This window comes from Primulina eburnea, chromosome 9, assembly GCF_022965805.1.
Source record: "Primulina eburnea isolate SZY01 chromosome 9, ASM2296580v1, whole genome shotgun sequence".
NCBI classification, from domain to species: Eukaryota; Viridiplantae; Streptophyta; class Magnoliopsida; order Lamiales; family Gesneriaceae; genus Primulina; species Primulina eburnea.
Genome location: NC_133109.1, coordinates 32494840 through 32511010, shown reverse-complemented (window position 1 = coordinate 32511010; position 16171 = coordinate 32494840). Strand labels below are relative to the sequence as shown.

Here is a 16171-nt window from a genome sequence, read left to right as displayed (position 1 = left end):
TTCGTGCTGGGAGCAAAATTTGCCCAACCATCTCCTCTCATTCCTCCCAACGTTTTAGTTTCTTTAACAACTAATTTAATGAAAAAAAAAACTACCTTACAACAATTATAAATTTTCTTTCCATCTCCACACGCAAAACCTCTTAGTTTTCCCAAGAATAGATTCATACGATTTCTTAAACTAAAACTTCAAAATTCTAATTTCGAAATTCTACAAAAATGGGTAGAAGTAAGCTTCCGATTAAGAAAATAGAGAACACCACAAATAGGCAAGTCACATTCTCTAAACGTAGATATGGTCTCATAAAGAAAGCTTATGAAATTGCTGTGTTATGTGACATTGATTTAGCTCTCATCATGTTCTCGTCTTCCGGCCGTCTCAGCCATTTTTCCGGCAGGAAAAGGTATTCGAAATTATCTTGATATATTAAGCTCCATGCCCCAATTGGATATATTTATGATATATACATGAATTGTGCTAAAGTTTTACGATTTTTTCTTAACTACTATTGTAGGATTGAGGATGTGATTTACCGGTATTTAAATCTCTCCGATCCGGATCGAGGAGGGTAATTTTCTTGAACTCGGATATATTTCGTCACAATTTTTTTAGCCTGAGTTTACTCATATTTATTATTTTATTTGATAATCTGTTCTTTCATAATTGCAGGACTATTCATAACAAAGAGGTATATTAAACTTCACACACGCGCACACACACACGCACACATGATATATATATATATATATATATATATATATATATATATATATATATATATATATATATATATATATATATATATATATATATATATATATATATATATATATATATATTGGGATGAATTATATTGTGATTTGTTGCAGCATATAATTAGCACTTTGATGAAAATCAAAACTGATCAGAAGGACATGGCAATGCAAAGGTATGCAATGTTCCCTATATTCATCAATTTTTTTTAAAAAAAATTATTTAAATTTAGTAAAATATATTATATAGCGTATACATTTATTAATATTATAAATGAATTCATGAATTGAATTTTTTGGGTTCCTAATTTTCTTTCTTCTATCTCTAATTATCTAACATTGTGATCAGTCCTGCAACTCCGGGTTCAGATTCAGAGGTACTATTATAATTAATCTTATAATTTAAACTTTTTTCTTGAAGTAACCTTATTAGTTAATTGTTACTAAATCAGATTTTGTTTGTGCTTTTTTTCTCAGGAAATCCTAATGAAGATCCATAATTTGAAAAATCAACTACAGAGCGCTGAAGAACAACTTAGGTAGTTAACGGAACTCGAATTGAAAGTCGTCGAACGAAATATGCAATACTACTGATTTCAAATTTTTCGTGAGATTTGTTAGTTGCCTCACATCGATTGGATAAAAAACATGAGAGTTATATATATAGTCTTGGACAATCATCTCTCCTTGAGCTAGCTTTTGGGTTGAGTAAGGTCCAAGTTCCAATCTTAACATGGTATCAGAGCTCAGATTTCACCATTATGTGTTGAACTGCCCTTAGTTGAGTCACCCGTTCTGCTCATAATTGAGTCATTTGTAAACTTCACGCTCTTCATTTCTGAGCATGAGGGGGTGTGTTAGTTGTCCAACATCGGATGGATAAAATATCTGAGAGTTGTATATATGGTCTTGGACAATCCTTACTCCTTGAGCTAGCTTTTGAGGTTGAGTTAGGTCCAAGTTCCAATCTTCACAAGATTAATCTGTATATTATTTCAAGTTTTACATGGGAAGTATTTCGGAGAAAAGATAGCAGTAGGAAAATGAGGATCATAATATTTGTTAATATATATTTGATTTTTATATAATTTTTGTTCTTTATATTTGGGAAAAAAAAAGTATATTTGAACCAGAATCGGAGAAGTTTGCATCAATGGCCGAATTCCAATCATGCGAGGTGCGACTTGTGGAAGCGTTGCGCCGAGTGACGCAAAGAAAAGTAAGTCCAAAATTATTTCCTTCTATATTTTTAAGAATAGCAAGCCCGACAATATTATAAAATCAATGTCATTTCAGAGATTTCTACTAAGCAAGGTCGGGGAACAGTCAAGTTATCACGACACTATACAGGTAAAGTAATTCCAAGTAAATGGAAATTATTGGAAAACAATGTAGTTTTTTTAAAAAAAATACTGATTAAAATTAATTTATTTTCTTGGTGGAAAAAACAGGAAATAAATACAGTGGTTCAGTATATTACAGAAGCACAAACACAGGGTAGTTCCCTGGAGAACCATTTTCATGAACTAGGAAATGGGATATCCGAACTAAACAATATTAATGCTGGATCCGATGCATCTTCTGTTGATCTCAGGTGTCTTTCATTTAAACCACTTCCACAATTAATAGATATTTATGAAAAAATTATAAATTTGGTCATTTAACTGCGACGACAATGACAATCTTCATGAGTGTCATGTCTATAGTTTTAGGTCACACATTACAAATTTTTGGGCTGTGTTAGGACTCCGATGAAAAATAAAACAAAAATAAAAGCGAAAACGAAGACTAATTAACTAGAACTTGAAAATATTTTGAGCTAAAACTTAAAAAAACAAGTTGTAAGACTAAAATTGTCATTTTCGAAAAACAATACTTTTTCAAGTAAGGATTGTAATCTAATTTTCCAAATCATATGCGATTATTTTGGGATTGAAATCTATTTATTTATTTTAATATTCGTTTTTAATTTTTTATTTTATTTTTCGGTTGGGTATTGATGCATTTGTGCCCTGCAGGGTGTAACAACACTTCAAGATGGAGAGGATATTCTTTTTGATGTAAGATTTGAAGTAAATAGGTTGGAGATTGATGTTATATTTGATGCAGAAATCAAACTATTTTAATGTAAAATTTACACCAAAATAGATTTTGTAGTTGAAGATAACCTAAATAATACAAAATGAATGCATGAGATAGCGAGGTTGACACCAATTTCCCTCCACTATACATATTTTAAAAAGTCTACATCCTTATGGTGCTTTTGAAGTGATGGGTCTCATAAAGATCCAACCCCAATTTCCTTCATGATATTTGGTCGAGTTATAATTATAATTAAACTTTTTTTTATTTTTATTTTTTTTAAAAAAATCAATATTGCGGTCCGAAATTGAAGAACCTGCTTTTGAGAAGATTCGAACTTTTTTTTTCTTTTTTGTGGGCTTATGTAATACTCTTCCATTGTAATTACATATACATTTTCAAATTAACGTTTGAATTCGTTTGAAGTTATTTAATATGGGAATTATGTTTGATTTTCAAACTTTAACGTGAGAGTATTATTTTGATTTCACCTTTAATAAATGATTTTAATTATTTATTGTTAGTAAAAATAATTGGACTTCGTGAAGAGTCGTTTTCGATGGAGTTAAAGCCATACGTTGGCAATTATATTTATTTATATTATAATTATAATATAAATAATATTATATGGAGAAGACCACAAACGTCGCTACCATCAACTTTGGAAAAGTTCAGTCACTCATGGAGCCGAGTGAGACGCGATATTATTTTTGTAACAAAAATTATTTTATATTTTTTAAATATTAATAATAATATATAATTTCAATTTTTTTCTTCTTTAATAAGTTGAAAGTATGCTTGACGACTAAGTCTCTGAAACTATCAAAAATTAAAGTGTATATTTCGTCTCAGGGTTTGGGAACAAAAGTTCAAAAATAATATTACCACTTTTGAATTTTATTTGGAAAATATAAATATTTTAATTAAATATAATGATTAGATTGTGAAAAGTTGCAAAAAAAAAAAAATTTTGAAATAAAATAATCCAATAATAAGACAATATCAGCAGTTTATGTTTTAGATATGGTAATAAGAACCAATTCACCAAAATATAAATACATTAACCCATCAAATATGTATGTTGACTTAGATCTGACACGCATATACATACATACATGCTTCAAATTACATAGTCAAGCTGCCACCGCAGTCTCGACCTTGTCGGAGGCCTCGGCGGCGGTAGCCACCACTTCATGGTGGTGGCCTCCGCCGATATTCTTCGCAGCACGCCTCTCTTTTCTTTCGTCTTGTTTTATTCGTTGCTGTCTACACTCTACGCTACAAAATGCCACATCACCCCTACAAAAAATTCAAGATCCACTCCAGTTTAAGATTCAATTTCCCATATGCTTGTTTATGCAACCAATGAATTTGAAGATAAGAAATTAAGGTAAATAACCATGAATTCGCTCGCTGACAGGAGTTTCAACTTTCAATTAATGAACATCGATCTCAGATATTTATTCATCGAGGTGAATTCTTAAATAAAACAATACGTTGATTGATTTTGCTACTTTATTAACGATTAAATTTACCTATACATGTAGACGTCAGTATCAGGAGCCAGACTCTGGTGGCAGAGGCCGCACCTCTTCAAGAAGTGAGCCATCTGGATTTGGGGATCTCCAGAACACTTCGCGTCGATTCTGGGATAAAACACGGCCGCAGAGCGACGCTCATACTCGATCACCGGAGAACGAAATCCTGGCTGAGGAAATACCGCATCCTCATCCACGCTGGCAGTATCGACGCCTATCATAGACATACTCGTGGTCCGCCGGAAAGAAGGGCGGCGACCATGCTCGCCCAACATCGTTCACACTTCACACCTACGATTATGTGAGGGGTGTGTGTGTGTCTCTCTGTTTGGGAGGAGAGGTATGGACTTGGGTATAAGGAGAGTGGGAGAGAATATGGGCCGTTGGATTCGATTTGTGAATTACCTGTTGTTGATGTCAGGCATCACTTTCTAATTTAATCATTTTGTCACCTTTTCTCTTTTTAATATCATTGGTTCCTACTTTTGTTGAGTATATTACAATATTTTTATAAATATTCAAAAAAAAAAATCATCGTATTTTAAAAATATCTAGTAAATTTAACAGTACGGAAAATAAGTTCGATTTTATTTTTGAAATACATTATCTTCTGAAAAATAGACTATCCAAATTTAAAATGAAGAGATAACGTGGTATTGGTTACGAAATTTATTATATCATTAGTGAATATTAATTATGATTTAAAATTTTAATTTTATATTATATCTTATTTTTTTCGCAAATGCTTGGACCGGGTACGGTGAATGTCATTTTATCAAAATTAATTTTTTTTAAATGTAGATTTTTTTATTATAAACACGCCAAAAGTAATCAAGGATAAATTGTAAATAATAAATCTCTCAAATAAATTGGTGCGCGTACGTTTGACCATTCATTTTAATATATCGAAACTACATATTTTAATCCACGAAAAAAAAAACATGTTTCATGTATATTTTATTTTATTGTTTAGTTTGAATAGGTTGCTTATACTTCGAGTTGGGATGATTTACTCGTACGTAATTTTAATTTTCTGTGTTCAGCATATGTTTCCCAAATATTTTTTTATAGGTAAAAACTTGTGTTAGACAGTCCCATGAATCGTATTTTGGGAGGCGGATCTCTTATTTGGATCATTCATGAAAAAATATTAATTTTTATGCTAAGAATATTAATTTTTATTGTGAATATCGGTAGGATTGACAAGTCTCACAGATAAAGATTCGGAGACCGTCTCAAGAGAGACCGCCTCTTTTTTATATGCTTGCAGGTGTTTTTTTAATACAATATTTCATAAATATATTATTTTTCGATTTTAAAATATATATAAATATATATATATATATATATATATATATATATATATATATATGGATTCATCATTAATTGAGATAGTATCGTTTCAAAAATTATTGAATGGTCGTTTACATCACATTCGACAAGAATTAATTTCTTGGAAATTTTCTGAACAATACCACTTAGCTTAAACATTATTCAGTCAGAAACTACAAGAAATTTTATTTGACAAAAACAATTTTTCTTTCGTTATAAATTTCATGTACCAAACCCTAAATTTGCATAAAAACAAGTTAATTGTGAGAGATATCTCCAGAATTGTGATTGTGATACCACCATTTAAAATGGGTCCACTCGGACCGGACCACTTCTCACTCGTCATTTTTTTGTGGAGATATATATTTGTAAAGGTAAAAATTTGTGTGAGACGGTTTCACAGGTCGTATTTGTGAGACGAATCTCTTATTTGAGTCATCCATGAAAAAATATTACTTTTTATGCTTAGAATATTACTTTTTATTGTGAATATCGATAGGGTTGACCGGTCTCACAAATAAGATCAGTGAGACGGTCTCACAAATAAGATCAGTGAGACGGTCTCACATGAGACTCACTCATTTGTAAAACCTACTTATTTCCAATTTTCATATGAGTAAGTTGTTTATGAGGTGGTTTCACATATATATTTAGTTGAGATGAATTGACTCAATTTATATTTAGAGTGAAAATTAATATTTTTGATATAAAAAAAATTATTGTTTCATAGGTCAGATCAGATTTGAGATCCATCTGTATCACATAATTAACTATCAAACCGTCTCACATCAGTATTTATGTTTTCATATGTAGAAAATGACCAATTTTCTTAATAAAGATGAAGATACGGTCACCTCTTTAGAGCTGCTAAAGGCCTAACCAATCAATGTTAAATCACACTCATATTAATTGTTGACGTGAAAGAAAGAAAAAAATTTGGGAAAACATTTGATTTGATGAATATAAATAGAAGAATGTATTTCATTTTTTTTTCATTTACCCCTCAATAATTCGACTAGCTAGTACCAAATCATATATTTAAAATATTTTACAATATTTATATATATATATATATATATATATATATCTATATATATATATATATGTATGTATATTCCGCTTTTTTTTTTTTTTTTTTTTTGGCAATTTATTACAAGAAAAAGTTACTTCTTCGAAATATAATTTTTTAAAAGTGAATTTTTTCCCCCGGCTGATAACAATAAAGAACGGCCTGGTCCATCAATTATAGAAGCCTGGGCTCAATTTTGCTTTCGGGAAATATTGATTGATCCAATAATTGTAAGGGCCCCGGGAAGAACACGTCCCCCCCATCCCCACAGCTGATTGGAGTAAGCCTCTGAAAGAGCAAGTGAAATGCAATGTTTATTCATATTTAGAGACTCACAAGGCTCCATTGATCTCCCATATGCTCGGAAGCATCAACTGGGAAATTCGAGAAGCATTCAGTTAGTTGAAAAGATCACAAAAATCTATACAACACTTGTATTAAAAAAAATCTATAGAATGAGGACCGACACAAATCAATGTGGTAAACAGAGTGACTGAAATAATAAATAAAAATATTAACGCCGCGATAGGCGCTTTTGCTTTCTTTCTCATCCATTGCATGTGACCAACGCCAGCCCACACCGCTTCATTCATTTTATCACACTGTTCTCTGCCCATCCATATGTAATTCGTATTCCAGGAAGAAAATTTATCGTAAAAAAAAATGGTGAAGAACCTGCTTCTTTGGTTTGCTCTGTGTGTTCTGCCCGCCGTTGTCACCGCGGGGGATCCTCTTCTTGTGAAGGGCTCTGTGTACTGTGATACATGCCGCTGCGGTTTTGAGACCGATGCTTCTAAGTATCTCGCTGGTAGCTGCTTAAACATGCTTCTTTCTGTCTTTCTTTTTGTGTACGCAACTAAATTCCCTAGATCTATGCTTCAAGCAAGCAAGCAAAACGTGTTGGATCTGGTACTGTTGATGTTGGATTTTATAGAATGTGAAGGGTTTTTAGAATTCTAGAGAATTTTGTTTGACATCGGTAATTACTCCCCAAAATTTGCGATCTTTTTTTTTTCATTAGCCATCGATGTGCCTGATGCATAAGTAACGTGATACTGTTCGAAGTGCTTAACTTTGATTGTCATGAATCAGGATTTGCAGGTGAATTGCAAGATGTGGTTGGATTTTACAAGTCCGAATGTTGCGTATGAGTTCCTTAGGTTAGCAAAATGTATTGGTGACAAAATTTCCTTACACCAAGTTGGTTACTTCAAATCTATTGCTGAATAAATTTAAAAAAAAAAAATAGAAAAAGAAAATCTCATGCTGAATGTATCATCGTAGATTCTGTTTTTTGCTTTAATTGCAGTTTAAAGATGACCCACAATTTTCTGAAATATGCTTGTACCCTCGACATGAAATTGAAATTTCATGTTTCTTCCTCTTAGATTTTGCTTACATTGTATTCTTTCCTTGCAATACGCTGGATACAATATTATGAGTAAAGTGGCACGGACTTGGCAGGTGCTGTTGTTAGAATTGAGTGCAGGAGCAGGGCCAACTCCAAACTGACCTACCAGAAAGAGGGAGTCACAGATTCGTCTGGAAACTACACTATGTTGGTAGAATCAGACCGTGGAGATGACTATTGTGACGCAGTACTTGTGAAGAGTTCAGATCCTGAATGCAGTGAGCCAAACCAAGGACGTGATCGTGCACGTGTCATTCTTACGCGCAACAATGGCATCAGCTCCAACACCCGTTTTGCCAATCCTATGGGATTCCTTCAGCAAAAGGCCTTGGCTAGCTGCTCCAGGATTCTAAAAAAGTACCAGGAGGCTGAGGAGTTAATTTGAGCTTGTGTTAGATGCTTTCTATTGATTGCTTAATATATTGTGTTAGCACTTTGTTATTCCATTTGTTTAACTGCTTGTGGAAGGATTATGTCGTGTTCTTGAGCGGACCATATTTATGGGAGTGTTCAAAAGTAGTTGCTTTCTTGGGGGCTCCCATTCTTGGATTGTTTTAGTTGATAATTCATTGTGTTGCTAATACAAATTAATTTCTGCACTCTCCCCCTCTGTTCCCTGTCAACGTACCAGACCACTCAAACTTTCCATCTTGCATCCCTCAAAGTCCAATGCAACTCTCCATATTTTCGATTTATTTATGTTCTTGGATAACATGTATATTTTGTTAGTTGCGTGTGCTGGAGCGTAAGTTCTAATTAAATCCAATCATGCCATAGACGTGCATGACTTTGGGCGCAATGCTAGTTTTTCTTTTGTTTTGACCGCAAATCTTGTACGTAAGCTTATTATGTGTTCTTTAGATACAAGTCTACCAACAAAAAGGAAAATCCCCTTGCTCCCAAACAATAGGAGAGTGGGAAGAAACAAGAATCTCAATGTAGTCCTGATTTCCAAAGCTATGGCATCAGAGTAACTTAAATATTCGTCGGGGCCGGTTATCGCTTGAAACGCCAAGAACAGTCTGTAGATATCTGGTGGTGTTGCAACCTGCATTTTTGGACCTTTTTGAGACGCTCCCTGAGTGCTATAAGTTTTGCAAATATTATCAAATGAGGCTCATGAATCTTCTTCTCGAAAGCTTGCACCATCTGCCCTTCATGGTTACGCACCACACCCCCGATCGCTAGTCACGGAACTCACCTTCCACCCCGTCGCCCAATCTTCGCTGTCGGCGTCCAAGCTCCAGTAAATTTTTACCGAGGTATGTTTCGAATAATTCTCTCTCTTTCTTGATTCGTAGAAGCTTTTTTTTTTATTTAGGCATCTAATGGGTTCCTCAGTTATTTATTGTTTTTGTGTATATGACATTAAGGGAGCTGTTGCGTAATACTTATTGAGTAGGTCTTTTGTGAGACGATCTCACGAATTTATCTATGAGATTGGTCAATCCTACCAATATTCTCAATAAAAAGTAATACTCTTAGCATAAAAAGTAATATTTTTTCATGAATGACCCAAATAAGATATTATTTTCGGAAAATATGACCCGTGAGATCGTCTCACACCAGTTTTTGCCAGTTTATATAGCAAGTGCTTAATGAGATTAATATTGCAATTGCGTAATACTTCTTATTGCAATTGCGTGATACTTCTTCAGGCACTTGCAATATTAAGGGAGCTGTTGCTTAACAGGCTTGAACAGATCGAGGACGAGTCCCAACTCATTGATCCCGTGGGCCTGATCTGATCATGTAGATAAAATCTGGTAGTTATGATGTTTTCGGGTTCGGTTTAATACATAGTAAATTACCTGATCGTGTAATTCGGATACCTGATTTCATTTTTTATTTATAGATAATATTTTATATTTAATAAAATAAAATGGTGTTATTTCTTGATGATGCTAATACACTAATATTTTTGCATTTGTTAGTCTACGTATATTTTAATTAACTAAAAACTATAAATTTAATTTAATAATTTTTTAAAAAAAATGAGGTCATATTTGGATCCTAATCGAATAACCCGATTTTCGGGTTTGGGTATTAAAATATAAACACCAATAACCGAACCGTGCTCACTCCTAAATTGATACAACTCATACACGTACCAGAGTTGCGAAGCATTTAGGGTGAATGTCATGATTTTAACCTAGTGATCACTACTCCAAAACTTGTATTTTTTCTTGCATATTCACTCAGCAATATTATACCTATCATTTTCCTTTTTGGGCTTTCCATATATAGTAGATTTCTTGTGAGACAGTCTCACGAATCTTTATCTGTAAGACGAGTCAACTCTACCAATATTCACAATAAAAGTAACACTCTTGGCATAAAAAGTAATATTTTTTCATTGATAACCAAAATAAGAAATCAGTCTCACAAAATACAACATGTGATATCGTCCCACAAAAAATGATCCATGTGACCGGCTCATAAAAATGTGTCTTCCACATAAGCAACGCAAATATATGAGTGATTGAGCAGCACAATCTTAGCTTTTGGAACTAAAAATGCCACCATGTATTAGGCTAACGCTATCAATCATTCCCTAATTGAATTATACGCATTAAGCCAAACTATCACCTCAGCCATTCATTTCTAAGAAAGCCCGTGATTTGTCTTGCTACGGCCTTATCATTCTGTATGTATACACTTGAACATATACTATTTATTTATGTGTATATTTATTATGCTAATTAGATTTTATGGAATTTAAATATTGCAGACGATAATACTCCGATATGTTTCGATCTTAATTATCTTTCATATGACAACATCATATGTCTAATTTGTCTTCGATTTTAAACTAAAACCATACGAAAATTCGATGAACAACTTGAATTCACGAGGCTAAAAACTTTTATACTCTGATATCCCTACTACAAATTAACTACCAGACATATATGTTAGGTATCTCTTTCTGAATGGTTCTAACATTTTGTATGAGCATGCACATCAATACTCAATTAGATTAATTTTTGTGTGTGTGTATATATGGTATTCTATCACGTCCGAACTGCTAAAAAGTATCTTATCATCAAGATTGAATCGAGTTTTTAACCGAACATATAACTCGTCTAGAATGTCTGATAAAGGTCCAAATCCTATCGAATTTTAAGAATTTCATTTTCGTAAATCGTCGGTCAATGTCCTAGGGGTCTTTTAGTTTACATCACCGTTAATATTGGAACTTGAACCTAACTTTACTCCAAAAAGCTAACTCAAGAGAGGAGGATTGTCCAAGGTCCATATATACAAGTCTGATATATTTTTATCTAATCGATGTGAGACAATGATAAACCCAAATCTTATAGAGATTTTAGGGATTTTATTTTATAATATTTGTGCTTTTCTAGAATTATTATCTCTAATTTTGTGCTTATCTTAATTAATTTTATAATGATTGTAAATTTACATAGAAGAGGAAAAAATACCTAAATTGAGAGATATGATGATTTTACAAAATTTCAAAGGAAACAAAATAATAAAAGAAATGAAATAAAATATTTTATATTTTATTCCTTGATAATATTGAAATTTTGAAAGAAAACCTTTGCAGATCTTGAAAAATAAAATCTCTACAATAATATCTACAATTTTGAACTTGACATGGACTTCAAGGAATTGGAGGATTAAGCCCATTGAATAGAGATAAAAGGAGAAGAGGCAAAGACGTGAAAGGGGGGCACAAATAGAGAAAAAAAGACGTGAAAGGAAGATGATTGGTTAAATATAGCAACAAAGACGTCATCAACACATGGTTAAACTGACTAGAATAGTATTCGGTTTCACTTTGCGGTTTAGGTGAAAACTGAAATCCACGAAGATTTAATGCATTTAGATCTAATTAAATTCAATTAAAAATAATTGGACTGTCAGATTTAAATATGTTTATTAACTCAGGGAATCGTTTAATAAATAAAATTCGGGACTTCACCGTGATTGTCAAGAATTAAATAATTAATTGGATTTTAACACGTGTCAACATAGTAGAGTTTGGTACTGTTGTGTGTCTTCGTTATTTATTTGAATTTGAATCCCTCCTACATATCTGAATCCGTTGTTTTAATTGATATTATTTTATATAATATTTTAGATTAATAATCCACATATAATCTTTTATTTATGTGTGGCTTAAGGTTAAGTGACATAAATTCAAGTAATTAAATATTAGTCTCTGTGGGAACGATACTAAAACTCATCATCCATTTACTATAACTTGACTTAGTCAGCTTGCTATATTTATTCCCAACCGAAATCGTCGGTCAGACAACCAACACATCCCTCTCACGCCCAGAAATGAACATCTGGAGCGTGAAGTTTAAAAATGACCCAACTATAGGCAGAACTGGTTGCCCAACTATGAGCAGTCCAATACATAACAGTGAAACTTAAACTCTGATGCTATGTTGAGATTGAAATCTTGACCTAACTCAACCATAAAAGCTAGCTCAAGAGAGAATGATTGTCCATATTCATATATGCAACTTTCAGGGATAGATTTTATCTAACCGATGAGATAACTAACAATCACCATGCACGATCCTCCTCGCTTCGTAGGACAAGTGCGTTTGTAAATTGGGTAAGGGGATCAAATTACTTAATTCAGCTAGAGATGATAGGATGAGAATGAAAGCCCACTGAAGTCATTTTTATAATTTTTAAAGACATAATTTTCATCATGAAATATAAAGTACTAGAGATGGGATATTACATAGGTTGACTTTTGAGATTATAATAGAACGGCCACTGAGTTATTATTTTAGAATGTCAACCAATACAATGTGGTTTTGACTTGGAACAGATATCACTAATTTAAAGAAATTCAAGTGCTTCATAATGGTGTTCTTATTTTATTGGTGTCATTTTTAAATTTTTTTAACTAATCTTTTTGGTTAGTTTGTTGTTCAATTTAATTCGTGGGGACTTTTATTTAAACAAATCATACACCAAGTTTTTTTTCACATAAGTTCGAATTTCGTGATCGTTTATATATTAATCATTTATTTTTATGTCGTGATTCTTGATCGGATGTGATTTTTAGCTGAGAAACTTAGATGTCGAATGTTCATGCAAAGGTTTATAATGGTTGGTTCTTGAATCATAAAGTTCAGGATAACATTTTAATTTACATAAAGATTAGGTGATTCACGATAGCATTCATATATATATTGATGCGATCCTTGTGAAATGGACGAGCCGGGTCGGGAGCTCCACAGGATCTGCTATCAATAATTTATTTCAGGAAGATGAGCAAAGTAGATGGCTTCGGCTGTCACCTGCACATAATGAAATGAACTCGTGAATGGGCGTCGGAGGGGTGTCCGGCGTGGCCACTCCGATGCTTAAGTCAGCAGGGTACTCAAGCAAGAAACCAATGTAGCCAAGTACACTACAAGAAATCTGACTTATCGCGACGCATCGCACATTCAACGTCGCCATATGGTACCATTTGGCGACGCATAATGTGTTCAACGTCGCTGAAATATTGAATCGTATGCACCCATTTTCCCACCTTTATTTTGAGTTATTTGGCGACTGGACAAAATTAATACGTCACGAAATGTAACTATTTGGCGACGTAGAGCACATTCAACGTCGCTAACACGTGGCGGGAAATTTTCCCTCCTACGTTCTGGGTCCTTTAGCAACATGACTCAGTTAAAGCGTCGCAGAAAGATAATCCTAGAGCGTCGCAAAACTGGTAAATCATTCCACGACGCGTAACAAGAGTCGCCGAAAATTTTGGTGGGAAAATATATTTCATTGATACATTTTGCGACGCATCGTACACTCCACGTCGCTAAACATGGAGTATCCTTTCGTATCGTAACTCATTGTCCTCTGTGCGTCGCCAAATAGCTTTTATATTATTATATACGAAATTATAATTTTTTAATTATGTTTATATTATTTATTAAGTATTTTCATTCTCCCACCATTCTCCCCCAATTTTCCTCGCCTCGTAGAATTCCCAAAATCTCCCCCGCCTCATAGAATCTCAAATCAACATCATCGTTCCTTTTTTCCTATCGGGAAGTGGCTTCAAGTGAAAGATTTTCAGAAAACTGTTGTTAATCGGAAGAGGCAGGGCGAGAGTTCATCGACATCGAGTCTTTTGAGGTGAAGAAAGCTGCTTAATTCTAGTAACCCAATCTTTGATGGTCAATTTTTAAAAATTTTGATTGAGTAGATGCAAATATTGTACCATAGCATTTTTCGGGTCTACTTATGCAGTTTTAAATTTTGGCTTCTTCTCGAAGACAACAACCTTTAATATATGAATAAATTGAAACAAATCCATGGTGGATACGAATTTCTGTTGAAGTTTCCCATTGACTAAATTATTATGTTTTTCTCGAGTGGTTTGATTTGGTTAGTAAGAAAATATAACAATATATTAAGAGAGAATGCTTTTTTTATTGCTCTGTGTGTATTCTTGATTCTTGATTCTTGATTATGTAATTGTTATTGCTCTGTATGTATCAGTGAAGTTCTTAACATCCATATTTAGTTCTCTCGTAATTATAAAATTAAAAATAGTCAATCAGGTTTCACATCTCACAATGTTTAATTATTGCACAATTAAATATTATATTATTGGCTACCTAATATACCATACTTTGGTTCTTCTTCTTAAAAATGAGGTAACTTCAGTTAGATTCTTGAGAAAATTACAACTCTCTGGTATGGTGTATACTTGACAATGCTAGATGACAAATAATCATATTTTTGTTTTAAAAAAACTATTAATTTATTGATTTGGGTCAACATTAAGCTAATTACTTTTGATTAACAGGATAGCACATATGTTTTCATATGTCAAGATTTCATGATTGACTTCTGGCCGATTGGTTGCTCTCTTCTAAGGGCACTAGATTTGCTGCAAAATTCCTCAAGCCAAGCAAACATGGAAATTTAGACAAAAGAAAGAATTTGTATCAAACTAAGCATATTACACAACATTTACACGAGTTATCTGGATAAGATCATCAAGCTCAATCTTGACTGCAAGATAGGTTGTTTTCCATTTCTCCACAGTTTTGTGTCTCCCCATTTGCCACCCATGCTCATGTTCATCAGACTTACTTCCCATGTATTTCTTTAACTCTTCATTTCTTTGTACTTGTTAATTGTCATATATTTGGGACTGATCTTTCAAATCTTAATTTGTTTTTTCTAATTGTTCATTGTGGAAGAATTTCAATTTACGGCATTTTTTTTCTTAATTTCTATGTGACCTTTGTATTATATATTGAACTAGAATATATGTCCCAATCCTGTGACGGGAGAGCTTCCGAGCGTGATCGACACCTTTGAACAATTGTTTCACAAAGGATGAAAATAGAAGAATGATTGGGCAACATAAAAATATGTAAGTATATTTTACTATTTCTTTAGGGGAGCCATGAATACTAATTGTTTTGTTTGTGAATTTTTCCAATTCGATTTATATGTATCTTGGTTTCTTATGTTTATTGGTTTATATATTTTTTGGGTTTTATTATTGGTGTTTTTGAGTGTCATTCCTTCGAATAGCTTGTTTATTTTATGCTTTTCCTTTTTGGCATGGTCAAGCTTCTTTGCTTGGATAAGAGAGAATAATGGATTGAAACCGGTTGCAAATAATTGCTGATTTTGTCGAATATTGGATCTCGGACGTCAAAATGCTTTATTGTTTTCTATTAGAACATATTTTCTTTTCTTCCATTATTTTTTTAGTAACAATGGTGATGATCATGATTATTGTTTATGTTTATAATTGTTCTTCGTATGTGATTTTAATGAATTTTAGTATAGACTGAAGCATAAAATAATTAGCATATATAGACTACAGACTATAGGTAAACAACAACAAAAATTTGATGCATTATTGCAACACTTGTAACATGTCATTTTCGGTTTCTCTTTCCAGCATCCACCGACAGGCTCTTCGACTTGATCTCCTCCATCGCTTCCCTCGCCTCCGACAACGACTATG

The 16171-nt window shown here is 33.0% G+C and overlaps 3 protein-coding genes and 1 long non-coding RNA gene across 4 annotated transcripts; 3 read left to right on the top strand and 1 right to left on the bottom strand.

The window, feature by feature from the left end:
* The first annotated feature begins 117 nt into the window (after positions 1-117).
* On the top strand, positions 118-2828 carry LOC140840588 (agamous-like MADS-box protein AGL66). The gene is made up of 10 exons (XM_073207769.1): positions 118-403; positions 515-568; positions 670-688; positions 870-928; positions 1102-1129; positions 1230-1291; positions 1872-1971; positions 2049-2102; positions 2204-2346; positions 2771-2828. The coding sequence occupies exons 1-10, from the start codon at positions 219-221 to the stop codon at positions 2775-2777; spliced, it is 711 nt and encodes a 236-aa protein (XP_073063870.1). The 5' UTR covers positions 118-218; the 3' UTR covers positions 2778-2828.
* Positions 2829-3826: 998 nt separating this feature from the next.
* LOC140840587 (protein INCREASED RESISTANCE TO MYZUS PERSICAE 1-like) lies at positions 3827-4708 on the bottom strand. Its single transcript, XM_073207768.1, has 2 exons — positions 4370-4708; positions 3827-4133 (listed from the first exon to the last, which is right to left on the bottom strand). The coding sequence occupies exons 1-2, from the start codon at positions 4645-4647 to the stop codon at positions 3968-3970; spliced, it is 444 nt and encodes a 147-aa protein (XP_073063869.1). The 5' UTR covers positions 4648-4708; the 3' UTR covers positions 3827-3967.
* Positions 4709-7269: 2561 nt separating this feature from the next.
* LOC140841774 (pollen-specific protein C13-like) lies at positions 7270-8786 on the top strand. Its single transcript, XM_073209436.1, has 2 exons — positions 7270-7581; positions 8238-8786. The coding sequence occupies exons 1-2, from the start codon at positions 7437-7439 to the stop codon at positions 8567-8569; spliced, it is 477 nt and encodes a 158-aa protein (XP_073065537.1). The 5' UTR covers positions 7270-7436; the 3' UTR covers positions 8570-8786.
* Positions 8787-14156: 5370 nt separating this feature from the next.
* LOC140840586 (uncharacterized) lies at positions 14157-15618 on the top strand. The gene is made up of 3 exons (XR_012120023.1): positions 14157-14313; positions 14990-15209; positions 15455-15618. It is a non-coding gene; the product is annotated as an uncharacterized lncRNA (long non-coding RNA).
* Positions 15619-16171: the final 553 nt, after the last annotated feature.

What these genes read in the sequence shown, in the direction of transcription:
- LOC140841774 (XM_073209436.1), top strand. Translation starts at nt 7,437, where the DNA reads ATGGTGAAGAACCTGCTTCTTTGGTTTGCTCTGTGTGTTCTGCCCGCC. An exon ending in TGCTTCTAAGTATCTCGCTG is followed by an intron (nt 7,582 to 8,237) that starts GTAGCTGCTTAA and finishes CGGACTTGGCAG; the next exon opens with GTGCTGTTGTTAGAATTGAG.
- LOC140840588 (XM_073207769.1), top strand. Translation starts at nt 219, where the DNA reads ATGGGTAGAAGTAAGCTTCCGATTAAGAAAATAGAGAACACCACAAAT. An exon ending in AAGGACATGGCAATGCAAAG is followed by an intron (nt 929 to 1,101) that starts GTATGCAATGTT and finishes CATTGTGATCAG; the next exon opens with TCCTGCAACTCCGGGTTCAG. An exon ending in GTTATCACGACACTATACAG is followed by an intron (nt 2,103 to 2,203) that starts GTAAAGTAATTC and finishes TGGAAAAAACAG; the next exon opens with GAAATAAATACAGTGGTTCA.
- LOC140840587 (XM_073207768.1), bottom strand. Translation starts at nt 4,647, where the DNA reads ATGTTGGGCGAGCATGGTCGCCGCCCTTCTTTCCGGCGGACCACGAGT. An exon ending in ACTGACGTCTACATGTATAG is followed by an intron (nt 4,134 to 4,369) that starts GTAAATTTAATC and finishes AATTTTTTGTAG; the next exon opens with GGGTGATGTGGCATTTTGTA.